At 42.0% G+C, this 27,096-nt stretch overlaps 4 protein-coding genes across 5 annotated transcripts in view; 1 reads left to right on the top strand and 3 right to left on the bottom strand.

Annotated features, from left to right (window-relative positions):
- crppa (CDP-L-ribitol pyrophosphorylase A) overlaps positions 1–10,176 on the bottom strand; it is a 37,785-nt gene extending 27,609 nt beyond the window's left edge. For both annotated transcript variants that reach the window (XR_005894403.1, XM_041044711.1), the window contains exons 1-4: positions 9,803–10,176; positions 7,553–7,832; positions 5,687–5,836; positions 649–753 (exon numbers count right to left, since the gene is read on the bottom strand). Coding sequence is in view for 1 of the 2 variants with exons in the window: in XM_041044711.1 (XP_040900645.1) it covers positions 649–753; positions 5,687–5,836; positions 7,553–7,832; positions 9,803–10,032 (765 nt within the window). In the remaining variant the exon portion in view is untranslated. The remainder of the gene's footprint in view (positions 1–648; positions 754–5,686; positions 5,837–7,552; positions 7,833–9,802) is intronic.
- On the top strand, positions 9,740–19,932 carry LOC121186094 (leucine-rich repeat-containing protein 72). The gene is made up of 5 exons (XM_041044714.1): positions 9,740–9,760; positions 18,111–18,184; positions 18,720–18,833; positions 19,002–19,091; positions 19,200–19,932. The coding sequence occupies exons 2-5, from the start codon at positions 18,157–18,159 to the stop codon at positions 19,295–19,297; spliced, it is 330 nt and encodes a 109-aa protein (XP_040900648.1). The 5' UTR covers positions 9,740–9,760; positions 18,111–18,156; the 3' UTR covers positions 19,298–19,932.
- sostdc1a (sclerostin domain containing 1a) lies at positions 10,915–13,685 on the bottom strand. Its single transcript, XM_041044713.1, has 2 exons — positions 13,407–13,685; positions 10,915–12,243 (listed from the first exon to the last, which is right to left on the bottom strand). The coding sequence occupies exons 1-2, from the start codon at positions 13,609–13,611 to the stop codon at positions 11,798–11,800; spliced, it is 651 nt and encodes a 216-aa protein (XP_040900647.1). The 5' UTR covers positions 13,612–13,685; the 3' UTR covers positions 10,915–11,797.
- On the bottom strand, positions 19,915–25,351 carry ankmy2a (ankyrin repeat and MYND domain containing 2a). The gene is made up of 10 exons (XM_041044712.1): positions 25,158–25,351; positions 24,624–24,688; positions 23,301–23,439; positions 23,080–23,178; positions 22,700–22,860; positions 22,326–22,540; positions 21,929–22,064; positions 21,583–21,711; positions 21,110–21,239; positions 19,915–20,911 (listed from the first exon to the last, which is right to left on the bottom strand). Exons 1-10 carry the CDS (start codon positions 25,222–25,224, stop codon positions 20,778–20,780), a joined length of 1,275 nt encoding a protein of 424 aa, XP_040900646.1. The 5' UTR covers positions 25,225–25,351; the 3' UTR covers positions 19,915–20,777.
- Between the last annotated feature and the right edge of the window lie 1,745 nt (positions 25,352–27,096).

The following is a 27,096-nucleotide window of genomic DNA, read 5'->3' as shown; positions in this document are numbered from 1 at the left end:
TGCCGTAGTTACTGGTTCTATTTCAGCTAAATTTGAAATACTTAAAAAAAAAAAACCCACATGACTTACTTTTTTCCTTTGATAGAGGGGACACAGCATGCGGCATGGGAACATAGATTTGCATTTATCACGAGGAAAATTTGGGAACCACCACTATGGATTATCCAGAGTAGCCGGGGTATTGTTTCTAGTAAAAACAAGCTGCTCTTTAAGTGTTATTTAAATATCATCCTTCAAAGGTTTGAGCGCTGCAAACTAAATTCTCACCGCATCCATTGTACTAGGGTGGAGACCGAAATCTCAAAACCTCAGCACGTAAAAACCAAAACTATCCTCAAGGCTAGATAACACTAAGTGCAACTAGAAAAACATGTCTTTTGAATTAATCCTAAGTGACTGTGCCTAAGTTACATGATCTTATAGAGGGTCCAGAACAAAACATTTACATTTAAACTAATTTCTACATGCTAATCCCACATGTCACATTCAATATATTAGCGCTTCCTCCTCTGCCAGCACCGCTCACTTTTAATTCATGAGCTTTCTTTGTGCCCATATGATAAATAAGTAGTGGGCATACAGCTGTGCTGGCCAAAGTGTTACCAGATCCACAGTCCCAAACCCAAACCAGGCTTCTGGCGAGCTCACCTTCCACAGCGTTGGCGGACCCTCGATGAGCTTGGCATTGGTGCCACAGTACTGCAGAGCCAGATGGAGACACTCGGTGCCAAACTCAAAGTCTGTCTCAGTGCACTGCAGAGGGGACATGACAAAGAGGACAGGCTGTGGACAGTTGTTGGACAACGTAATGTCCATCACACACGGAGGAACTGCGGTACATTGTGCTGTTCCTCTGTAGTGCTGGAAATGCACCAGTGGCTGCTACCAACTGGATGTTGTCTTACACATATGTAGGTACTGACAGTTACATGTAGAGGGATAATCAATAGGTTATTTGTTTATTTATAATGTACAGATTTCAACATTAACATTCTAAAAATGTCAAAGTTAAAGTTCTCAGATTTTCAACAGGTAATTAAGCTTAAGAGAGATGTTCTAACATACATTGATGGGGGGTAATTCATGGATAATCATGATATGTTGACCTCCTATATATATTATAAATATCATGGTCCTTTGGCCAGTAGTTGCTGACATTACTCAGTGTGCACCATGTTCTTGGGCAGACCCACAAAACCACCAGAATCGGCATTCTTCTCAGTGCACCTGCATTTAAGACACAGCTATTGTCAGACGAGTTCAGCTTCAAATTAAAATATGACCTGCGATGCACTCTGTGTTCCAACATTTGTTCTTTAGTCCAGGCACTCCTCAGACGATCTGGCTCTTTAACTTTGAACTTTCTGCAAATATTTCACCAAATATCTCACTATCTGGCGCGTTCCATTACACTGTCTGCGTCGCGACCAGCGTTCTCACAGAGGAGAAACAGGCTCATAACATGAAGCTCCCATCACCACGTTTTTTCAGCGGATGCTTCAGAGGACACTGTTTTCTTTGGCTGATGGACTGTTGCCCTTGCAACACTCTTATCTTTCTGAATTAAGATTTAAAATGTGCAAGTTCAGTTTTATCAGGTCTTAAGACATTTTCCCACACAGTTCTGTAATAAGTGATGTGACGTGACTATTTAGAAACAGTTCCTCTGGCAAGAAATGGCTAAACTTTATTTTAGTTTGGAGCCAGTGGTGGTGTACAGTTGTTCCATGTTTACCTAATGGGTGGAGCAGCTTGATCTATTTCAGGATCCTGTAGTGGTCCCCTACATCTTCTGAAATCTTATTTCCCTATTCTCAACCTAAACGCTTTAACAACTGTGTTACCCACAGGAACTGTGTTGGTCGACTGTGTGTGTGTGTTGGGGGAGGGGGGGGGGGGGGGGGGGGGTGTTAGAAAACATAGTCAGTGTTTATACTGTTTACTGAAATCACCTGTTATTTAAAAACCAAAATGCAAAAATGTTAAAGTAGTAACTAACAGAAGGCTCTCGCACTTTACTGCAGAGATCTCACTGTTAATTCCAGCACTTTTTACTTTTTTTCTTCTTCTTCTTTTTTTAAGAAACAGTTCCAACAGCTCATTAGTAGGTAAAAATCAAAAAAACATGTGGCTCCAGTATATTTTACTGGAGGAAAATGCAAACTTGACTTTTTTTTCTTTCCTCCATCGACTTTGAAAAACAACATAAACGTGTGTGACACTGGCTGCACATGCTCTGTCAGGGAAAAGGGTGCAGGTCTGTCATAATCAGCTGGATGTCACATTTTGAAGGAAGAAAATAAATACCGAGGTATGAAAAATCCATGTTGGTCGAATGTTCAAATAAATTTCCTGCACAGGAATGAGTGAGCCACCAACTCTTCAGGAAGATTTGTGGCTCACTAGCTGCTAAATGTTCCACTATGTTCCCCAGCTAGCTGCTAAGTGTGTCTGGTTCCTGGTTGGTGCGGAGCAGGTAGTCTACTGTCGGTATAAAAACAACGCAGTGAGCTGTGTTTCACTTTACACACAGATAATATAAAAGAGCAGCTTTAAACTGATGGATAGAAAAAGCTAAACACAGGTATTGGGTTGGCACCGGTACCAGCGCCTCGTTGTGCGTGTATTTGCGTCATATTTGCTGACTCTGATTTCTTTTCCTGAACTACTCATAATTAAAATAAATATCTGCGTAGTTTATTGTACCAATGAACATTTTATTTGTGCTTCGACTCGCTTGCTGGGAAAGCTCTGTTTGTGAAGATCACATGAAAGTTTGGACTCAGGCGATGAGCTCATTTGGTCTAAAACGCAGTCTGGACTACAAAGACGAAATCGTGCCACCTGAGATTATACCTGGGTAATATTTTATCAAGCTATAAAAGAGAGGGGTCTTTTATTCTAGGGACCCTGCAACTGAAGAGAGAAATTACAGGAGAAATACGCTCTTGGTCTTGAGGTAATTTAACCTTTAGCATTTTCTCTCGGTACAAAAGCTTTCAGTCGCGACTGGATAAAGTGTCTTCCCCTTTGTCTTTTCAGCCCTAAGTTCTTCTACGCTCAATGGATGTCAAGCTACAAATGTGCAGCTCTCAGAGATTTTTCATGCACATGTCCTACAGTCCTAACCTGACACTTTCCCTTCTTTTGAGGAATTGAAGAGGAGACCAACAAGAGGAGTGGGGAGAAAACACTCTCAATCAACCCCGACCTCCTCCTCCTCCTCCTCCTCCTCCTGCGACCTCCCCGGTTTGTCTTAATTTCTGGAACACCACTGGCCTTGACACTGCAGCACAAATGTGAGCTCATTTTCTGAAAAGGCCGAAGCCAACAAGGCTCTCAGAGCCGTCTGAAGATCCGTGTGTGCCAGGAATAAAAATAACTGCAGACAAATGGGGCTCCAATTGGAGGCATATTTTAGCTCTTAGCTCAAAGTTTGCTGCCCTCTTCAAAAAAAAGACGTGGCTGTTGGAAGAACCAACAAATGGAGTCAAGGTTGAAACAGCAAACTCAAAGTGTCTGAAAAATAAATAAGGTCAACTTCTGCAACTCCAGTTTCATATGAAGATGGATTGCCAAGTCTTAGCAATAAGCCGCCGCTTTCAGGGGAGAATCGACACGTTTACGGCTCACGTCAGTCGCTAAATTCTTTCCGTTTTTCAGGTACACATATTAAAACGCGCTCAACTGCTGAGATTAATCCGAATCCACTTAAATGTGCCATGCAATTTCAGTGCTCCTCCACCATTTTTTCCAGCTCAGCCTTTGTTCACTTTTGTTCCACAGACTAATCTGCTGCAGTGTGGCACAGTAAATTAACATTTCATTTCTTTCCCAGATGCAGCAGAGGCCAAGTGAAAATGATAGCACCCACGCCACAAGCTCTTCAGAGTGAAACCCTGCAGGTTCTGGCATATCAGCTGAACAATGAGGGACTGTAGAGGCCTGCTATGATGTATGAGAACCATAAAGTCCTTTGTCATCTAAGTGGTGTAATTTTTACAGCATAAATCTCAACCTGACTGTCGTTTCACAAGATTTTAGAGACTTGTTTTGTAATTATTTCACACCAGGAGCGAGCAGCACATGCCTGCAGCAATTGATTTTTCCATCTTGTGATATTATGTCTTGTTTTTACAAAAGTTGCTGTTGTGGGAATCACTGTGCTCTAGACAAATCCTGCATTGCTACTTTGGCCCCAAGAGGAAAATATCATAACAACAAACTTTGCTTTGACCTCCTCAGTTACACAGAATGGTGTAATGATAACTAGTGACAGTTTTGTAGTACAACACTCTTAGTGGGTTTGTTTGTATGTGTGTGTAACTTTCAAAAAATATAGAAGGAATAAATTCACAGAGGTGGCACTTCATCGTCCGTACCATTGTTCTGATAATTTATGTTCAGTAGTATTAACAATAAAAAATCAATTGCAAAACGATCAACATATTAAAAACAGATTTACTGAGTGTTTCATATGTTCCATCTTTAATTTATGAAATAGCTGCAACGAAATAAGGAAAGAATAACGTTTCAGTTCCTGTTTAGGTTCCTCTCTCTCTCAAAAGGTTGTTCCACCTTTAAATTCTCTTATTTTCAATATCTGAGGATATTTTTGATTTCCATCCAAACATTTAACTAGCTAATGCTAATCAAAGGCTAAATTCTTATTCATGTGTCGAGTGGGATGAGAAACAGAAAGAGAGAGAGAGAGAGAGATCATGCCTGAGCTAATAAAACAGGATTTCCACCCACTGACAGCCGTGTTGTTTTTTACATCTGGGGCAACATGGACAAACTGGACAAACAGGACAAACTGTCCTTGTCATGTTGCCTTCAGTCCCGTCTTCAGAATGTGTCTTTCCTTCTATTGAAGCGCTAATGTACTCTGGGTATCAGCCAGATGTGACGGAGCCATCGGTTTCAAGTCAGGCCACAGACTCAGGTTTCAGCTTTTAAACTCATTTACATAAAAATGATTTCAATGAGTTCTACACAGTGAGGTTTGCAGATTTTAAGTTGGGGACAAAATAGGACAGGACAGTGGACTGGTAACCAGTATAAGCAGACGTCCTGAGCTGGTATCGGGAAAGAAAAAGTCAGGACGGTGCATCTCTACATCTGAACTAATGGAGCAAAAACATTCTACTATAATGAACTTTTTTTAAATAACAACAGAGACATGATTTCCATAAGAGGGAAAGCTGCTGTGAAGTATTTAACTGCTTTTCAGAACCTAGTAAAATATTGTGCCAGCTTGTGGCATCAACATATGGCAAAATGCTGCGATCTACTCTTTGTGTGGCTGTTTATAGTGAATGTAATCCCGCGTGTGATAGCGTGACTGTGTATACTGTGTATACGTTGACTGGAAAACAGCCAGGGCAAAGGTTTTTCACTGCATGGAAACTGGAGGCATAGAAAATGCATACAACAATAAATTACTTCAACCTTGAATTTACAGTGAATGTAACCAGGAGCTAAGAGACTTTAGCCACAAACTTTTCAACAGGTTTGTTAACTGTGCTGCCACTTAAGCATCATTATGCCTGTTTTCATTACACATGAATGCATCGGAGTCATTATACCTTCAAGGAAATTCACTTTTGCCTTTGAAAGCTCACTCACAACACACAGTGGGAACGCCCTCTCGTGTGTTACGGGTAAATTAAAGGACAGGCCCTACCCTCTGATAGGCCTGATGGATGACATCGTACGTGAATCCCTGAGGCATCTCGCTGGCTCTGTATTTGGCTCGCTCCAGAGAATGATCCAGGTAGCCCTCTGAAGTGGTGGCTATCACTGTTGAAACAAGAGGTCGTATAGCTCCCGCTGCCTGGGTGAGGAAGAGAGGATTCGGTTTTTAGATTCTGTTTTGAAAACAATCATAAATTTAACATAGAATATTTAACAGTACATTAACAGTACGTTTTCTGGCTTTCATATAATGAAGACTAATAATCATGAATCATAAATCATCAGTTATGAATGACGACCAGGAAATTCTATAGAAAGCCCTCGAAAAAGCTGGTAAATTGACCTTGAATTGTTCAGCCATAACTGTACATTTCAGAGAGAACATTTACTTAATAATACTTTTCATCAGCGGCCAGCCACAGCACGCACTGCGCGGACTTCCTCCCTTGGAAATTCAAAAATAATCAACATTTCTGAGATAATATTTTCATCTCGCTATAGCACGACTGAAGACAGTTTCCAGGAGTCGGAAGTCCGTGAGCATGTGCGGGAGAAATTCCTCCCAAATGAAAGGAAAGCAAACATGTGTTCCACGTGTTAGACATGCTGTTAAAATCAAAATTAATCTCCTGCCTTTCAGTGCGGACAGGTTTTCTGTCACGGGCGAAATAATGAAGACCAGATTGCCTGCTGTGAAAGTTCATCACGAAGCACACACACACACACACTCTGAATCACACCATAAATGCTGAAGCTCACAACCTGTGTGACCTGCATTCTCCCTCAGCTGCTGAGCCTCACACACACAAACCATTATTATACTCATCTGTGAGGCCCTTCGTCAAAGCGGCGGAGACTTTGGCCCAAATGTTTTCCTTCGATCACTGATGAAATAAACACAAACCACCGGGAGCAATGGACGTGTCAATCTGATAAACAGTTTATGAAAAGATGGAGAGGCCGATCACAAGAAGCGTTTGACGTCTTTGGTCTGAACCCGACGGGAAAGCCACGACTTGGTTGTGTTTTAGTGTTTGGTTTGTTTTTGTTCACACTGCACGATGAAAAATCCACAGCACGCACAAACCAAAGTCACGTGTCTTCCCACCAGGTGAAAGCTTTGATTCCAGGTCCTGTAACTGCTGTTACGCTTATGATGGATTTGTTTATACTCTGAGCTGTAATTGACCTTCTCTGGTTTTTAGCTAAAAGCACAAGAAGAAATGAAGTATGAGCTACAGCTGAGATTTAATTAGACGTACTATGCTTTCCAAGCATGAGGAAATACTGGCATTTTGGGGTTGTTTCCTCTATTTGTAGAGGGATTAAATTCTTTCTGAACTGCTCGTGTCCTGGAAATAGACACATCCCGCCTTCATAAGCTACTGGAAAAACTGACAATACATAGAGATCACACATCTTCAATTCATATTCCCAAATGGAAGCTTTGGAGATAACGGTGATTGTTTTAATTGAGCTTTGAGAGCTTCATCATGGCAGAGTAACCGTTTCCCTACAAATAACTGAATGTTGGCAGTGTGAATATTTGCTACTTTTACTTGTCTTAAACTATAATAAATTCAATATTTTGGGGTTTTATACTGTTGACTGGACTAAGCAAGACGTGAAGTCGTCATCTTGGAGAAAATAATTGGCAGATTGATCAATAATGATTGTTATTTGCAGTATTCTTGGGACTTCTGTCTGAAAAATGACTCAACTGATTAGTAAACTTTCAAAATAGCTGCTGATTAATTTTCCATCAACTGATGGAAAATTATCAATACAAAGGAGGAAACAGTTCCTAACCCTACAAATGCTGAGTTTCAGTTAAATTAGCTTTTACCATACTGACCCCGTGTTCCTTAGCAGCCATGGCGATCTTGTACAGAAAGTCCTCCTCCACAAAAGGCCGCACAGCATCATGGATGATGACCACCTTCGGCCTGTCTGCTGGGAGCCTCTCCTCCTCCTGCTCACCCAGAGCCAGGACCCCGTTGCAGATCGACCTGTGTCGTGTCGACCCTCCTGGTACCACTCGAACCTTCCTGTGCTGGAAGCGCTGGATGATGTCCGTCATCAGGTCCATATTTTCTTTGGCAACAACAACCACGATGCTCTGGATCCATGACACCCTGCAGGAGCACAGCGGCTGCTCAGCATTGTCTGTTTTATAAGGTGAGGATTTAGACAGAACAGCAACAGGAAAGGTACATACAACACTCATCCAGAGCTTTTTACATTTAGGAATTTTGGCTGCAAATAATCTATCAACACAACTTTTTTTTTTTACCTGTTGCAGAATGTAAAAAAAAACAAGAACATTTCATTCACAGTGACATTTGAGAAACTAAAGATAACAAATGCTTAGAATTGCTGCATGAATTAAAAGTTTGAAACTGGAAAATTTACTTTCCTGACGAGTGAGATGTGAAAGATCGATACCACTCTCATGTCAACTTAGCTCAGCTTAGCTCAGAGCCTGACAACAGCTGGAAACAGCTGGCTGTGTGCAAAGGCCTCGTCTTTCTAACCCAAATATATAATTATAATAAACTACAAGTTGCGGTTATGCTAGCTGTTTCCCCCTGCTTTCAGTCTTTATGCTAAGCTAACCGGCTTCAGGCTGAAGCTTCATGTTTAGCACAGGTATATTTCCCTGCTTTGAAAATATGTTACTCATATCAGGATTGACACCAGATTTATGCAAAATATTTTCCACCAACATGTAAACACATCTGCACAAATGTCAATAACACATTTCCCTACAGTGAGTGACCAGATTGAGGTTTTGGGTCCAACTGAAAAACCACTTTTCAACAGCACTCTAATGACCTTTGACCCTCCGCTTCTGGGTTATCGTCCTCAGTAATCTCAGGGCCACACAGGCAGTATATCCCCTTCTCTCTAGTCCCAGGATGTTGCTGCATTCGCTTCCTGATAGGACGTAAACACTGGCAACGAGCTAAGAGGAGACACATCTGACTATAAACACCGGTTGTTGATGTGTTGTTATAATGAAGGTCAGGCTGTGATCACAGCAGAGTGTAAACATCCATCTTTTCATCATAGCCACGGAGCCTGAAATCAGCTGAAAATATCGGTGTCTGCCTGCCAGTGATGGAAGAAACAACACTGCGTTTCAGGATGGCATCGCATTCGTTCCACTGAACGCTGCTCATTTGGTGCAAAGTGTTTTTTCAGGCTTTCTTGGACACATTTTGGGCCCATTAAGCATCAATATAAGAGTTCCCGCACACATTCATTGAACCAAAATAATTCAGTTACATAACTTGGTCAAACTGTATTGTACCGTTAATCAATCTCTCAAAAAAATTGTGCAAAGAAGAAAGCCGTTTTAGTTTCAAATGATTTTTGGCATAAAAAAAAAAAGTAATTTTCTTGCCTATTTAGCAAAAGCCATAGGTCTGAACCAAATCCATGTCCAGCTGTTGCAGTGATGTGAGGATCATAAAAGGGCTTTGAACAGATAGAATCTGGAGACTTAGAGCTTTAAAACAATGCAGAATTCGTCAAGGTTGTGTGAAGACCAGTAGGAGTCCAGAACAAACCAAAAACACAAAGTAGCCCTACACAAAAAGATCAAAAAAGTTCAAGAGATTTTTACTGTCAATTTTTTTTGACTGTGCAGGACATACAGAAAAATCGAAATGCTGCTTCTCTCTCAACAAGTGAGAGGTGCCATTAAGTAAAATAAAAAAAAAATAGAATAGTAAAAAATAGTATCAGAAGTAAACTCGCTGTGCAGTAATTTCTGACTCAGTCCGACATTTTTTGATTGTTAATACTGATTCACTGAAGTGTAACAGCACTTTACTGTTGTTCCTGCTTGAGCTGTGTCCTCAGTACTGAAGTAAAGTACAAGTACCTCACTACAGTACTCGAGTAAATGTACTCAGATATTTTCCAGCACTGATAGAAACACTCATGTCTCTAGTACCAGTAGCACCAGTAGCTTGGACCAGTATGTAAAAACAGTGCATCTGAGGAGGTGGAGGTCCTAACTGTCACTGCACCTGTACCTGGATTTATTCACAAACAGGTATTATAACATCTTAATTACCCTATTTCAATCTTTCCCTACCTCTCGAAGGCCTGGATAGTGAAGCTTATCAGTGGTCTACCCAGAAACGAGCAGAACTGTTTCGGTGTGTGTAGCCCGGTTCTCTCTCCGGTGCCGGCGGCAGGAAGAACCACAGACACCGGGAAGTCCACGCTGCGTTCCGCCGCCCGGTGGTCTCTCTGCCCGCACTCGCCGGCTGGGAAAATCCCGGGATGAGCGGGCCTGTGCGGATCACAGTTAACGCCCTCCATTCTTATTATGATTTATCTCTATCAATTCATGGACGGGAGGGGGACGGGGGGCTCAAGGCAGATCATTCCCAAAACTGTCCATTTCCATAACCTGGGCGGGGTGGGATACCAGCAGCGGCGTGGGTGCACGTTTGGGAAACACCGCTGTCGACTCGCAAGACGTAAAGCCGTCACTTCCGCCGAGTTCTTTCAAAATAAACCTCCCAACACAGTACCGTATTGCCTCGAGGGGCCACAAACTTAAAGCGGATACTGGTTAGTTGGTAAGAAATCCATGAGTACATATCGCAGTCAGTTCTTTGTTTATGAAAAAGTATTCAGGTCTTTTACTTATAAAGGCAGTGATGCCAAATTTGGGCGGGGGGGAAACAGCCTATAAAGGGATTATTTAGAGTAAATTTTACTTAAATAAACATAACTGCAGTAATTTGCATTTCAGTGTCAAAAGCAACATTATTGTAATGATTAATGATGCAAGTGGTAAGTTATATTTTATGGCCTTTTATTTGTTTTGCCAGTAAAATCTTTAAGATGTTTGAAAAGCTAGAGAAGACTTGTTTGCCTCTGAAATGAAACTTAATTAAATCACACTTTAGGAGGGTGGTTCTCCTGCACTGCATTAAAGAGAAATGCCTTACAGTTACGTTTTAATTTTTTTTTTCAACTTTACTTTTAAATGACTAGTTTCCGGTGTAATTCAAGCAAAAGTCATTGAAATTGACGCATCGTTAGTGAAGCGTCGGTATCTGCTCCGAGGTGCACCAAGTCAGGATTCTCGCGTGATTTCAGCCTATCACCCTGCAGAAAGTTTCCTGTTGTAGCAAGTCTCGCGGGATATCAATGCCACAATCTGCCCTTGCAAACTCGGTATTTGCAGCAAAACTAATGCCAAAATTATCCTTAAATCACATGCAATTCGTGATTTTATTTTGTCATTATCTTTGTCATTATCTGTCCTGTAATTTTTGCCATAAAAGAACATTTTCTCCATCACTCCGTCTTTTTTAGACAGTATGAACAGACTGGTTAGATTTGTGATTGAGTCTTAAATAACATTAGGACCTGATTTCACTTTTAATGTCAACTCTCCTGCAGGACAAACTCTGTCATACCTGGAAAGGTCTCCACCAACAACAACATGTGATAAAAAGTGATATTTATTTCGTATAAAGTTATAACAGGAATGAATGATGAAGAAGCTTTTCCAGACTTCACCCACACAGATGCCACTTGAGTAAAACTTCTCGTTATATGTTGCCATAGAAAATATATTACATCATACATCATAAATCTTACATAGTAAAATTTTATACACATGGCCATACTTAAAAAGGCAAGTAAGAATTTGCTATATGTACAAGTATTTACACAAGATTTTTTGAGATGTTTGGTGTTGTTCACTGGTGTTGGTGCCTAAGCAGGCAGATCTCCATCTGTGTATAAAGTGAATATAGGAACACATGCACATGGCTACATCTGGGACAATGTGGGTTGGCTCAGGGCTCCGTGAAGCTCTGCAGACTGTACACCCCACGTCTGTTCACATTATCTTTAACCACGTGGATTAAAATGTCAATAAAAGTCCTTAGCATGCCCTTTGGAGTTCTCCATCATAGTGAGGAACCAGCTTCACGAAAATCAAGTCCCAGTCACACTGAGAGATAATCCACAACCGCGAGCTCTGGATGTTGTTTCTCAATATCACTGAGACAAAACTCCTGTAGGTTTAGGTGGATTCAGAGTGAGTCTGTGTGTCTGCCGGCTCTCAGGGTTCAGTCTCGTGCCAGTTCTCACTCAGCCGGTTCTTCCCCAGCTTCCTCTTGCTCTTGGACTTGTGTTTGTGCAGGAGCTGCGGCGGCGACACAGCAGGCTCCTCAAACTTGTTGCCTGACTCATTGTGCTGCCTCGAGTACCTCTTGCACTTGCAGGAGGTGACCACGGTGATTTTGTACGTTCTCGTACTGCCATCCTGGCACTGCAGCTGGATGCGCTGGGTGCGGGTCTTGTCGTTGACGCACCGCCAGTCCTGGTTGCTGCTCCGGCGACTCCAGAACTTCCTGCCATAGGCGCCACCGATCCAGTTTTGAAGCATCTGAGCTGGGAGACACTCACCAGCACACACCAGCTCCTTGATGGGGTTGATGCTGGTGCAGTGGCCGTCAGAGATGTACTTAGTGGATCTCAGCTCTCTGCATCCAATTTGGCTTCGTTCTGGGGAAAGACAATGAATGAGCAGTGTGAGAAACAAATGTGGCAGTTTGTTTTTATAGGAATGTTCAATATATGTTCAACAGCATCAACCCCCATTTAGAATCTCCTCTTCATCACGAATTAAGACAAAAAAAAATGCATATCACAGTAACTCAGTGTCATGAGCCCCTTTGCCTCTGGCACCTCACAGGCAAGCATCTTCACCTTTCTACTTCAAAAAGTTGAGGAATTATCACATTGTAAAAAAGAAAAACTTTTTTTTAAATGCAGCAGAGGGATTATTTCTGTGCAGCAGCTATAACTGTCATCATTATTCTGCTGCAGGCTCCAAACACTCCCCCCCACCTCCCATCCCTGCCACTGTAACCCAAGCTCAGGTCCATTCATACACCTGCATACACGTCAGTGACAATGCCCCCCCCCCCCCCCCGTCACAGTGTTTGATGAATGAACAGGGACTAGAATCCATCTCTCCCTCTCTCTCCCACCCCTCTTGCCCCCACGCCCCACTCGCCTCCCCTGCTTCATGGCTGGTGGGCGAGCACAGAGCCACAAACACCACCATTCAGCTGCACTGACACCAGGTCAGCTGCCCAGCCTGTCCGAGCTCCCCCACCCCCCCATCCCTACCTGGGCAACAGCCAGTCAGGTGACTGAGTGGTGTCGCCTCAGTTCACTGTGGTGATGGCAAATAGTCTCTGCTGGGAGTCATGATACAGGAGCAGAGACACTGAGGTGATCACACTCTGATATGTGCCTGCAATGTCTGTGCAAGTTTACAGCGACCTTACTGCACATCATGGGATTTTTACTCTACAATGGCAGGCATTTAGGCTACTTTTTGTAAACAGAAGCTGTGTGATAAGGCAGTCTACAATGTCTTTAAGTGATGCAGAGATCAGACTTAAACTAAAAAAAAAAACTGATAATGGAATTAAACAGTCCATTATCTGGCTCTCCTGCGCCTCTGGCTACATAAACTGCAAAGAGAGGGCCACGGCAAATAGAACAGGTTCTGCAGCTAAAAGCACAATAATGTCACTGTTAACTCATCCTACAGTCCCACACACAGGTTATGGTCCCTACAGAAATATCACAGGAGCATGTGATGATTCCCATCCTCCGGTCCTCCGCAGCACTGACGCTTCCTCACACTCACTCACCGCCTCTGTCGTGTGCCGCGCCGTCCGCTCCCCTGCCCCCGGTGCGAGCGCGGTTCAGGGACACGTTGCTCTGAACCTCCGGCACCGGCGCGCTCGCATGCGAGAACAGGAGCTCCGTGGCGTCGTTCTTGAAGGCCTGGCAACTCCTCAGGAGGATGCACAGTAAGACCAAGGAATGGCACGACTCGTGCGCGCTCAGGTGCATGGTTGCCTCTGGGAAGGAGGGGGGGGGTGTAGCGGCTGCAAATGAGATACACACCCGACTTTAAGGTGCCTGATGCTGGATGAACTGCACGAACGTCCTCTCTGTCCCGCTGGTTTTATACAAACGGTCCGCCTCTCTCTCTGGCAGCTGCTCAGGTGCGTCTCTGTTGGGAGACTCTGATTGGTGCACGATCGTGATATAAACCCGCCCAGCGCTTTTATTTTGGAAAGTTAAACTTGATCCTGGATGCTGAAGAAGATGCCACTATCCATGATGATGATGATGATGATAGGATTAAGTGCCTGAGTAATTGGCCTCGCTTACTTTAATCACATTAACACGTTTTTATGCTTTGGTTTAATTTATTGAAAATATTGATGAACATATAAAACTAAAATATCATGTAATGACTCTGTCAGGGATAAAATGATGATCGTAAGACTTTTATCAGCAGTTCTTGGTGTTCAGTGGTCCACCAGCCTTTATGGAGATAAAGACAGGCGTTCAGTTGGCTCAGCATAAACTTCTTTATCACTGTAAAATCAGAATGGATTGCATGGAATGGGTGGAAACTTAGAATAATACATTCTTCCAGACTCTGGGGAACAAATAAAACAGGCAATACTTAAAAAAATAATAAATAAACTGTTGGTAGAAAGAAAACTACTTTCCAGTCAAGATTAGATCCCAGGTCAGCTTTAGTTTTTCATCTATATTCAGGTTATCTAAATGTAGCTGTTTCATACTAAATGAGACAGAAACTATTTGCAGTCATTAAGTCAAAACACATGAAAGGACAAATTATTTCTTCCACAATGAACAACAAAAAAAAAAGTCTTGAAGCTACATAAATATTTTAAAAGGCAACTGAATTAAAGTCTTTGTTCGAAGAATAGCAACAAAAATCCGGATCTAAATTTAACCCGACTTGGCAGCTTCCAAAACTGCCCTAAATCAGATCTTTATGCAGCTGTGAGACCAAATACAGAATGCGACGGCTTAACTTGGGTAAACTATTTTTGGAGTTTTGAAACCTCCACCTCTTAATGTTTGCAGTAAATCTTCAGGGCTGGATGATGTTGTGATGCTGAGTGATAATAAACAGCCTCAGCTTTTAGTGGCTGTTGCTGTTCTTGGGTTGTGTGAGTGATAATAATATAATTACACAAAACAAAATATAATTTATGTGCTTGCAAAAAAAAAAAAAAAAAATCTTTTCCTGTGCTCAAAACATCCCCGCTGCACATTCAGGGCTGAGGCCTGATTCTGTGAAACCGCAAATGTGAACCTCATGGTGGCGCTAGAGGAAAAGTCAGGGGGCCACCAAAGTCAGCAGCACTCATCCCACAGGGAACACAAATGTTTGTACAAAATTTCATAGCAAGTTATTTCTAAATAGTTCCTGGGATATGTCAGGTGTTAGCGTTGCATAAAAAAGAAGGGATGTTTGCTGTTTTGCTCGATATTTCCAGATGAAATTTGGTTGTATATGTTCAGCTCTTTGCAAATTAAAGCTCATGAGTGAAATCCAAACTGTGCCTCAGGCAGCCTGGAGAGGCATGAAGAGCTGAACTCATCTGTACTGAACAACTTTTATTGTGTACATGGAAAACAGTTTGTACCAAATATCAGCCAAAGGCCTTCCCACGTTCAGCAAACATGGTCAAATGATGTGCGAGTGCTGAACAACGACGCATTCACGGCTTGTTTGTTTGAACTTCACCAGGTAACAGATGCAGAAGTTATCAATCACCGAACACTTTTGCTGAATTTCCCCTGAAATTGTTCAGTCTGAACTCTGACGTCTGTCCAGAGTGTCAGACCCTGATTCTTGCTCATTTTTCACCGCCGGCTTTCGGTAGCATTAATCACACATGTGTACACAGCTGATGATTTGAGACACCAACTCCTGTTTTACCTCCTGTTTTTAGTTTCTCGTGTTCTCCACGTTGCAACTTGCCTTTTGTCAGGCACACGCTGAATTCAGGAATGAAAGCTGATATTGTCTGTGTGTAATTTGCTGTCTGTATGTGTCACCCTCCCTCTGCCCACCTCTCAGTCCCTGTCAGTTACACATCTGATGATTCCAGTGCGCAGACTAACTGGAGTCTTTGTGTGTCCGCTGTACAAAACAAGCAGAGATATAATTACTTTTGTGGGGAACATTCAATCCAGGCTTGTCTTACTGATTTGAAAAGAGGCGTCGTGCAGAGACACTAATTGTTGCTCGTGTGAATGAAAGCTGATCTGCAGATCACCTGCCTGTTTCATTATCGCACCAGCACTTTTTCAGGGCTGTGGTCCAGTTTCATGAGGGAGAGCGGAGTAGGCCCGAGGTCGTGTTTGTCTTTTTCTGAGTGAAAGGTTATCGTTATCAGATCAGTTTTGGAAGAAATGCTCACGTCAATCAACACCACAGGGTTAGAACTGTATTAAAAATAAAGTTTAAAGTACAGAAACATTCACAAGTTTAACTCAAGTGAAGTGAAGTAAAGCAGAGTACCCTCCAGATTTAACCCAATGTTGGTTATTTTCTGGATTTCAGTTCAGGAAGAAAGGAAAGTAAGAAAAGAAAGAAAAAAATTATAAAAGACAAAAAAAATGAAAACTGTACAGGACAGAAGGAAAGAGAACAAGAAGGTTAGACACAGGGAGGAAAGAAAGAAGGAAATAAATAAGGAAAAAGGGGAAATGAGTGAAAATACAGAAAAAATATTAAGCGAAAGAAGAAAATAAAAACAAGAGATGGAGAAGGAATGGATGGGGAAAGAAGGATGGAAATTAATGAGGAAAAATGTGTGGTAATTTTGAAAATAACGGGTCGTTGTTGTAAGACAGAAGTCAACACCGTCCTCAGCTGCTGCTGATCCCTGTAGAAGATAAAGGATCAAACTTTTTCTCCTTAATATTACCTTTAACCCTACAAACTAACATAGTTAATGATATCTGTTGTAAACCAGTTAGCAGACATCTCCCTCCAAACTTCTGAAATACAGAGTAAATGCAGAGTAAAAACCAGCTCCTCAGCAGGTGAACCCAGCCTGTCATTAACCTTCACACTTGGTTTCTGTCCGTGTTTCCTCTCTCTATTGTTTTCACCTCAAACAGCGACACCAGAGGCTCATTCACTCCACTTCCGAGAGAAAATAAAGGACAACAAGGCCAGCTCTTCTCAGGAGACTGTTTACACTCCGACGCCCCTCTGAGCTGCTTGTGAGACCGGGTTAGATGAATTCTGACCAGTGAATATGATAGGCCCCGGCCTTTGTGCTTCCACTGTGTAAAGAGGCAGAAAGCTGAGAGCCGACTCTTTCTCTGTGCACACTGAAACTCAGCAGCAGGAATTCAGTTGCCCCTAACCCTCATGGGAAATGAAAGGTGGCTGGGTTAATAGCATATTGACAAGCAGCATGATGGTGGTGGTGGTGGTGGTGGAGGGGCATGCACAACACTGGGAGCAAAGCCAAGAAAGAAAATTTGGAAAAGATCCCAACAGGAGACGAACAATAGCTGGAGGGTTGTGTCTCAGTCGCTTCTGTTACCCCCTGTGATTGATCGGCACATGGAGCCGGCTCAGGTGGCGTCATCATGTCACTGAAAGTCCAACTGAAATTAGTATGTCAGATCTGTAAACCTAATCCTGTGTTCTGTGAGGAAAAAAAAATTAGAAACCAAAGAGGGAGAAGTTTCTAGTTTATGTTGTTTTGGTTTCCTGATGGCGCCCCCTATCTGTCGTCCTCCCTCTGTGCACTGGAGCTCAGCCTGCCAGCTGTTGTCAATCAAACGCAGACACCAGCAGGAACATTTCTGATGTTTCAACAAGCCTTGCTTCCTTCCTTCCTTTTAATAATAATAAAAAAAAAACTATCAACAGTACATTTCACATTTCCTCTTCTTATTGACATCAGAAAGTGTTGACGATGTGATTTTAACTGGACTTTAAGTTTGGACATTTTCCTGAGACAGAGGTCATGGACTCAGCACCACCTTTACTGTTTATCTACAAACTAAATGAGATACGTGTAGTTTTGAACCTTAGACACTTTGGCTGTTTCCCCCTGAACCTCACTGCACAGCGAAGAGCAACACCGTGAATAAACCTGAAAACTACACTCGGTCGATCTTGCTCGTCTGTGAATTCTGGTGAAACATCCCCCTCTGCTGGACATCTGCCTTCACTGCACATGAACAATGAGACACGTCGGTTTTTATCTGTACAAACAGAAAAAAAAAAAAAAAAAAAACTTAAAGCTGCCATCACCCATAAATGAAAGTCAAACCCAAAGAAAAAAAAACTTCTTTTTTTTTTTTAAATACAGGAGATTTAGTTTTTGTTTGTTGTGATTTCAAGCACAACAGGAGTTTCCTGGCAACAGGTGTGACAGGTCTGGAAATCCAAAGGTGACAGAGAATGGAGGTGGGCAAGGTGAAGAGCTTTATCTCAAACACTGACACGTTTTCAATCTCAGCGCTGAAACTGTTTCTTCTTCTCTACACAGGATATAAACAACTTCCTGCAGGAGCGTGGAATAAGGAGGGACACTGATGTTTGCCAACTCAGCCTCGCCTCAAAGTAAGACAGACTCTATTTTTTTTTTGGCATTTAAAATAAATTTATCTGAGTCTCACTGCAGCTGAAAACTGAGTCACAAGCTGTGAGAATAATTTTAATTTTAAAAATGAGCCGTTTTCTGAACAGAAAACTCACCAGTGTCCCCGACTTTACAAGATTTCACTTTCTGAGGAAGCTGTGGCTGAATAACAACGAGGTGATTTTCTGTAAAGCTTCATTTACACCAACAACGGGATGTTTTTTTTTTTAAGAGCTGAGACTCATTTATTTCTGCTCTGACTCTTTCAGATCAGAGAGCTCAGCTGTCGTTCCCTAAACTGCTGTTTGACCGAACTTTACCTTCACAATAACATCATCAAGTCGATTAAAGGTGAATTTTTAATCCTCCTCTGAATGTTCTTGCCTCCTTGATCGTGAAGAATCACCTCAGTCGAGCAGTAAAAGGGTCAAAAATGTTTGTTTTCTTTTTTAAGCTCCCTGAATGAATAAACCAACAGAGATCTGTGTTTATCTGAAGTGTTCCTCTCTCACTCAGGGGCCCTAAATCACCTGACCTGCCTGCGATTACTTTGTCTTCACAACAACCAGATCAGAGGACTGGAGGACACGATGCACGAGCTCAGGAGGATGCAGCAGCTCCGATCTGTCAGTGAGTGATGTGACACAGCCGTCACAGGAAAGCACCATCCTGTGTCTGAGAAACACTGTTTATCCAACAAGTCCACTAGTTTTCACATCAGCCTGTAGATGGCGCAATGTGACTGTATTTTCTTAGATTTTTTTTTCTTTTAAAATTGAGGACTTTTTTTTTTTGCAGCTTTTTTCCTCAATCCCATCTCCCATGAACCTGGGTATCGCCACCACGTGATGCACTGCTTGCCCTCTGTTGAAGTCTTAGACAGGAAAGGTAAAACATGAAGACATTTAGACGGACAAACACTGACTGTCCTACACAAACTTGTCACCTTTCACACAAACAGTTTTCAGTAGTGCAGTGTCTGTGTTCTGTGCTCAGAGGTGAAGCCAGCAGAGAGGAGGAGGTGCTTCCAGATGTACAACCTGGATAGTCATCGCGTCCTCCAGTCTGTGGCCTTTGGCAGACGAATACAGTAGACGACTAGAGGAGAGGACAACGGCAACTGGCTTCTCAGAAATTTGTGTTTCTTATTTCCTCAGTCATTACACAACGCAGTGTGAAACGTGTCCCACTGCATCGCTTTTCTGTAGTTTGCTCAAAATGCTCTGTTACCATTAGTATACTCTACCTGTGAATAATCCAGAAAAACCAAACAGGATGTTCCTTTCATAATAAGACACTTCAGCTGAATCGCAGGAAGAGTGAACCAAGACAGAAACGCCTTTGTTTTACTGGAGTGGCAGCAGAGGTCTTAGCAGCTGAAACACCAGCATTTTAAACTGAAAAAAAAAGGAGGAAGGATGCAGCTAGGGATATGAGGAAAAATATTGGGTGAACTGTCCCTTTAAGGACAAGTCCAAAATCATCAGGAAAGAAATGTGGATTATTAAGAGGCCACTATATACTCAGTTACTACTTTCATATTTCAAGTATTTACTTGAGCCTCAACAATTACCAGGGTTAAATCATCACCTCTATGAAAAAGAGGACATGTTGCTGGGATGCTGCGTTTATTCTCTACAGAGAGAATAAACATCTGAGATGTAGAAAAGAGAAGAATATGCTGGTAAAACATGAAAATCTACGGCCAAAAAATGATGAGGACGCTCTTTATTTGACTTATTGAAGGTTATTCAGGGCAAACAAAGCCTCACTGTAAACACTGTTTACCTTCAGCTTCTCTGTCCACTCAGGCTGCGTCACACGTGAAGGAACATCACTGATTTTTTTATGCCTGGAACATGGTGTTGTTTTGTGCCGTGTACAACAATACTTGGTCAACAGATGATGTGGCATTTTGAGGGAAAAAAAGAAAATTTCATTCAGTTACAGTTTGGAAAATCCTGAGAATTAATATCGTCTTTCATGATACACTAAAAATAAATTCATGTTCATGTCATTCATATTTAAAAATATACATTTTTGGTCAATATTGTGCAGCCGTGCTACCTACTCACAATCTACCACAACGTTATCAGTACAAAAAAAAAAAAAAAAAACAACGTCCCAATAACAAATCAAGTACATTGCAAACAACAGCTCTGATTGGCTACACAGTCACTTCTTCCCCACGCAGGTAGCTACAGTTTCTTAAGGCAGATTTTCGTTCCATCGTGGATGCGAACCGACAGTTCTTCACATTTTCCCCACAGCTCCTCCCACTGACCTCTACCACACACACACGTATCAGCCTACGCAGTTTTCACATTCACATATGACAAAGTCATCTGAAAAAGGAACATAGAAAAATGACCAGATAGATGACCGCTGTGGCACAAACCTTACTCGGATGCTGTAGTGTCCCCCTGCCTTGGCGACAGACAATAATAAGGTCGATAATAAATATGGGTCCTTCTCTCCTGCTGGACCAGTCCTTGTCTGGCTTTCAGTCTGTGTCTGTGGAGTATGGATGTGTTCTGGAGAAGGTCGATGCCAACGACGACTGTCGGATGTTCCTCAGTTGTCAGAAGCTGGGACAGACGTGGGGTTTGAGGTTTCTGCTGGAGAGTCTGAGGGAGCGACCTCGCTGTCGGCCTCCACTGAGAGCTCCTGTATGGAGTCTGTGGCCTCCTGCAAAGCTGTACTCTCCTCTGAAACACAAACACGTTACTGTGACCTCGCATTTTTAGTTTTTTATGTTTCTCGCTGTGCGACAACACTGATCAGTGCAGTTTAAAATAAAAAAGCACTGAAAAACACCCCAGCTAATCTGCTCGTGCCAGACGAATGATCACCCTGTTGCAGTATTTCACCTGTTTCATATTGTGTGTCTCAGATGGATGAAGTACCTTTGCTCTGCTGCATCCTCAGTTTGGCCGATTCTGCCTCTTGCTTCTCCCTGTTCTCTTGGAGCTTCTTACAAACTTTCTTGTGGGTGAACCAGTGCATCTTCTGGCAGGCTTGGCCGCAGTAGATCACCTGGTGAAAGAAAAACACAAAGTTTACTTTATTTCAGAAGAAATACCAGCAGATGAGGCCAAACTTTCCTAAAGAAACTATAAAAGCAATTTCACCTCAAGTTAAACCATGAAAATAAATCAAGACGAGAAGAAAAGCAGCACAATACACAGCTGCTTTGTGGAACACAAAGATAATCTTTTGTAGATAAAAGATAATTCTGCAGAAGGTTCACAATGACACACAAATATCTGTAAACATCATTTTAATAGCTCTGTAAGATCTTCATGGTTTTATAAGGGAAACTCAGTTTTCTGCTGAGAAGGTGCAGGTACTGATATCTTGCTGTAGTTTTGACTCTGACCATTTTACAGATGGAGCATCTCTTCTCGGCTCCTTTCTCCCCACAGGAAGTGCAAAACTCTGCGTCCATGAAGCCGACCTGGCCCGTGATGGCCTGAGTCAGCACTGACAGAGCTGTGGGGTCGTTACCCTGAAAATAAGAGAAGCATAAGAGAATTAAAGGTAAAACAAAGTCTGACATTTAGATGAGGCTTTTATTCAAATCCAATGCAAATTCTGTCTTTCAGAGGGGAGCTCTCAGTTTCCAGCAGACGCCAGTGAATCGTTTTTCATCAATCATTTGCAAGTCTAAACTGAGAGCACTGATTTTCAGATCTACTGTGATGTGATCATTCATCCAGACTCACGATCTCCACAGGAGCGATACTCCGCACGAGCTGCTGCAGCAGAGTCGCGTCACAGTACGGGAACTTGCGGATGCACTCTCTGATAAACTTCTCTTGGTAGACAGGGAAACCATCGCTGTCCCGACCCTTCAGCAAACTGCAGGAGAGAGATCAGTGAGATTTTAGGGAAAATGTCTGTGTCTGTCACCATGATAAAAGAAAGTTCAGAACAGATGCAGCAGGGCTTCAGTCAGGCTCCTCTCAGTTTTGTCTTGTTGAAATGTTGAAAACCTTTAAAAGCTGCTTTAAAAGCTGCACAGAACAATAAACACCTCTCCTCACTTTAACAGACACAACACTTTTGTAATGAGCAGATTTTCAGACGGTATTCTTCAACATCACACACACGCAGCTTTACCTCTTGATGAGTCCGTCCAGTTTGTCCTCGCGGTCCTTCAGGAACGAGGCACACTTTCCCAGCACGCAGCTGATGTAGTGCATCTTCATGGCCAGCACCTCGTTCATGTCCTGCTGCTTGATGCACTTCTCACAGATGAGCTCCATCACCCGGCGGCATTTGTCCAGAGCCTCCGCCTCTGCCAGCAGCGGGTTCTCCTTCACCAGCATCACCATCTGGAAAAGACAAGAAATTCTTCTCATGTTCCATTTGTAGTTTTTCAGAACTCGACAAAGACAATACTAAAGTTTGGGTTATTTGAATGATGCGATGTAGACGCTGTCTGTTTAACATATCATATTCAAATCAACAGTCCCCGACCAGCAGTGTCCTACCTTAACAGGGTTCAGGTTGGTGCTCATGATGATCTTGTGGAGGGGTCCGGCCAGTTTGGGCGGCAGCTTGGGCTCCTTCTCCAAACCCTGGGGCTTGGTGTAGTAATCCAGTCTGGCACGCGAAAAGAAGTTGTTGATCACCGTGACACAGTCGTGTTGCCCTGAGGAGGGAAACGTTTTTCAACATGAATGAACTATCGGTCACATGTTCATGTTTAGTCAAAGCAAGTTACATGCTATTTAAGTGTAACAGCAGACCAACAAGTGAACAAACCCAAGCTTAGAAACACTAGCTTCTGATTTGGTCAGAGCGTTCATTCAGTCAGTCTTTAAACCACTGGACTGCTGCGCGAGTGAGGACACATCACGCCCAGACGTACCAACAAAGGCGGCCATTTGTGCGGCGGTCCTTCCAACAGAGTTGACCACGTCTGTTTCTGCCCCCGCATCCAACATCATCCATGTGATATCAGTTTTTCCTGCAGGCACAGAGGAAGCAAAGTCACAACACACGGAGGGACTTTCCCCAAACAACAGAGATGGGACTTTTAATTCTGATCTAACATTCCTAAATGTTTCACCTGTTACACTCATGGCTTACCTGAGAGGCCAGCAAACATCAGCGCTGTGTATCCATGCTCATGCTCATTGCAATTCACATCTGCCCCGTGCTGCAGCAGCAGCTTGCACATGTCTGCCTTTCCTTTGTACGCAGCGTGCATGAGAGGGGTCATCCCATACTGTGGACGAGACAAAAAAGGCTGACAGATACTGTGCACTTCACACGGACCATTTCACACGCACTTCAGAAAAACCTGGAAACAAAATCGTTACTACAAAAATCATAAACGAAATTTACTGATGAATATAAATGTGTTTATTAAAACCACAAATAAAAACACTTCTGTAATCCCATATATTGGATACTGTCCAAGGCAGTGCCTTCAAATGTTTGTCTGTCCAAAACCCAAAGATAATCAGTTTACATTATTATATGATTTTCTACTATAAATGATATGAAATAGAGAAACGCACCAACTCACTTTAGAGAAGCTGGAATCAGAGAATGAAAACTGACACACTCCATTCTCAAAATGCTTGTTAAATAAATTTTTGTTAACGACTGATCAGTTAACTGTTTCATCTTTACATGCGTTGCACCTTGCTAACACTTAACAAGTAACTGTATAGATGGCTTGTCACAAACAGGAAGACCTGTTTTCTCACACAGCTTTCACTACTTAACTGAACATCTGTTTCAAACACCTGATTTTGACAGGTGGACATAAAGAGTGACACAAAGAAGGAAGAACCTCCTCCAAAGCTCTTCAGTGTATTGACTCACGAGTCCTCTTGTCTCACACATATGTCACTGAACAAAGGAAGAGCTTTGCCAAAAGATCTCATCGTGTTTTCTCTTACACGAAACCTGTTATGCTGATGATTCCAGACATATATGCAAACTAATGATTTTCCCAAGGAGAAATACAAGATGAGCTTTATAAAACCTGCCAGGTTGTTTGATGCAGAAAACATATGAAAATGTTATAACCCATGAAAATACTCTCAGCTGGTAGTTTAAATAGGTCCACGTAGGTCCAATATAACTGTCCTGCAATAAATCCTCCTACAGGAAGGTTATTCAGTTCAGTTTATATGCAATACAATTCAACAGCGTCACAAACTGAAGCCTACAATCACCACATCCCTAAAACTGTGTCGTTCAACAATGAGCATTAAAACTTTCATGAGGGAGGATTTATTGCAGGACTGGTGTACAAGACTGTATTAGTTTTAGCTAGGTGGACATAAATAACTGCCAACTGAGAGTGCAGAACAACAGAAATTACAAATGCATGTAAATGAATCTTAGCAAAGGTGTCAGCCTGTTCTGAGTAGACTCCTGTCAGAAATGCTCAGTTACCTCATCCAGACAGTTGACTCGAACATCTTTACAGCCCAGCAGCCTTGAGGCCTCTTGAACATTTCCTAAAAGCACACAACTCAATATTATTGCAGCATAAATAAAACATCAAGTTTTACCAGCAGTTCATCTAAACAGTAAACCCATCTCTTTATTTTGAGATTGCAGATACTGTCACTGACCTATTATAATGCAACTGTATAATAATAATATATACCTTTGTAGATCTACAATGAAAAGACGTTTGTGGAAACTTCTTTAAAAAATGATTTTATCCTGCACGTTGAGGTGCTGAAGACAGCAGGCTATCAGAAGTAAGCTACTCCATGTACACACCATTAGCTGTTTGATAACCAAGCCTTGTCATCGCTCAAACCATTGAATTAACTGGTATGATTTAACAAAGCAACTACAGAGCAAGAAATAATGACAAACTGACATTATTCTGTATTAAATGTGACTTATCACAGAAGCTAACGGGAGCTAACTGCAGTACAGTTTCCTCAGGGATTAGCGTTAGCCGAACAGGCTTACCTGCAGTTATAACCTCGAACAATTCCTTTTCGCTTGAGGACAAGTCTCCCTTCTTAGGAGCAGACATGTCGGTGATTAGCAGTTTAAGATTAGAGAATAAGGGAACGAATAAAAAGCGTAAGTCCTGATAAAACTGAGGCTTTCCGTAACTCTAACAGGCTGCTGATGCTCGGGTATAAAGGCTAGCTCCGGTCGAGCTGTCATCTGGAATGTACCACTGCTTCCTGTTAGCAGGGGAGTACTGGGTTACAGTAAAAACAAAACAAAAACAAAAAAACTTAAAATCTGTAGCGGCAGCGCGTATATTTTTTCATAGGCTATATTAACTAATTTATGTAAGAGATAAAAGGGCAAAATTGATAACTTAGAGCCAAATTCTTAAAACTGGCGCAGTTACAAGAGTTATTCACCACCTGTTCCTCGACTGAAACAATCCGTTCCACGAAAGTCTATAAAGGTCATTCAAACTGCTTTACAGCAGAGCACATGTTGGCAGAGGCGATATGTTTGTGTAAATACCAGTTTTCATCTATATTTATGTTCAGATGTAAATTGTATCCTAATCAATTTGAAGCTAAAGACACAGCAAACCCTTGATGCGAAAACCAGAATGGCTTTTTCACAAAGTGCGTTGTCATATCATAAAACGTAGTTATTTTTCAATCAAAAAAAAAAAAAAAAAAAAAAATCAACAGCGATTTGTAACAGCTTCTCTTTGAGGGAGGCATTAAAGAGGCTTATGGATTTACTGAATATAATAATGGAGGAAACGTGTTTTTATTTTTTTTGTTTTTTTGTGTGTTTGGTTTTTTTTTAGAGCAAGGTGTCACTAATTTAAAAAGCAAAACATTTCATTTCTTTACAGTCCCCTAAACTAACAAAAACACACAAACAAACAACCACAAATCATAAGTATTCCTTAATATGTATCTAGGTAACTACCCCCATGTACACCTGGATATTTCTTACATATCACATTTTTTACACACACACACACACAAACACACACACACATAACATTTTATACATAGTTCACGTATTTCTTCTGTTGCATGGACTACATTTTCACATTCACATTACACATACCAGTTACAGTGCCTCCCTTGTAATTATTTCAGTGCTATGAGTTTCATACCTAACCCTAACCCTAGACTGGTTAAAATAGCATATGTCAAATTAAACCTCTTCAGTAGTGGTCACTAAAGCCTGCTCTTCTGTCTCCCCTCTGACCTGTGGTGTCTCCCCCTGAGGCTGCACCACTGGCCTGCTGTTCTGTGTATGCATGCTGCTACTGGGACATATCACACATAAACACAATATTCAAAACCACTGTTATGCAGTTGATACACTAAATCGTGTCCCATTATAGACCAGTGATGAAGGTAACTTCTATCAGTTTGTGGGAAATACAGAGCTACAGATTGCATCCTCAGCTCGACAGGCAGGGCTCTGCTGGTTGTCCCCGACCCAAGAGTAAAAGGAGACTGGACTTTTGCAGGGCCAGGGCCCCTCAGCTCTGGAAGTCCCTGCCTGAAGACCTGAGACCTGCAGAATGAATGTCACCTTATAAATCACTTCTCAAAACGTATCTTTTTACAAAGACTTTTCCTTAATGTAAACACATTGCTATTATTATTACCAACCAGTCTTATTCTTTTATTATATTGTTTGTTTTTCTTCCATTTCATTTTGGTATTATTTTAAATTGAATGATATTATCTGTTTCACTGCAGTCTTGAAATGTTTCAGTCCTTGTTCAACTTTGTAAAGCGCTCTGTGACTTTTACTTTTTATATTTATACGTTGTAGTGGAAACTATATCTAGACCCTTCAGAGTCAGAGTTGTTGTTTTTAAACTTCTCCCTTCAGTCATCTGGGCGAGTGTCCTTGACAAAAACTCTCCCATCTGGCTGCTTTCTCCATTGTAGCTGAAGACCAT

Source organism: Toxotes jaculatrix, chromosome 8 (assembly GCF_017976425.1).
Source record: "Toxotes jaculatrix isolate fToxJac2 chromosome 8, fToxJac2.pri, whole genome shotgun sequence".
Taxonomy (NCBI): domain Eukaryota; kingdom Metazoa; phylum Chordata; class Actinopteri; family Toxotidae; genus Toxotes; species Toxotes jaculatrix.
This window is presented reverse-complemented; position numbering and strand designations above follow the sequence as displayed.

Coding starts and splice junctions, on each gene's coding strand:
- LOC121186094 (XM_041044714.1), top strand. CDS start 18,157: ATGTTTGCCAACTCAGCCTCGCCTCAAA. Junction 18,185..18,719: donor CAACTCAGCCTCGCCTCAAA/GTAAGACAGACT, acceptor TCTCTCACTCAG/GGGCCCTAAATCACCTGACC. Junction 18,834..19,001: donor GCAGCAGCTCCGATCTGTCA/GTGAGTGATGTG, acceptor TTTTTTTTGCAG/CTTTTTTCCTCAATCCCATC.
- ankmy2a (XM_041044712.1), bottom strand. CDS start 25,224: ATGTCTGCTCCTAAGAAGGGAGACTTGTCCTCAAGCGAAAAGGAATTG. Junction 22,065..22,325: donor CTGGACGGACTCATCAAGAG/GTAAAGCTGCGT, acceptor TCTCTCCTGCAG/TTTGCTGAAGGGTCGGGACA. Junction 21,712..21,928: donor GTATCGCTCCTGTGGAGATC/GTGAGTCTGGAT, acceptor TCTTATTTTCAG/GGTAACGACCCCACAGCTCT.
- sostdc1a (XM_041044713.1), bottom strand. CDS start 13,611: ATGCACCTGAGCGCGCACGAGTCGTGCCATTCCTTGGTCTTACTGTGC. Junction 12,244..13,406: donor CGCGGCACACGACAGAGGCG/GTGAGTGAGTGT, acceptor GTCTTTCCCCAG/AACGAAGCCAAATTGGATGC.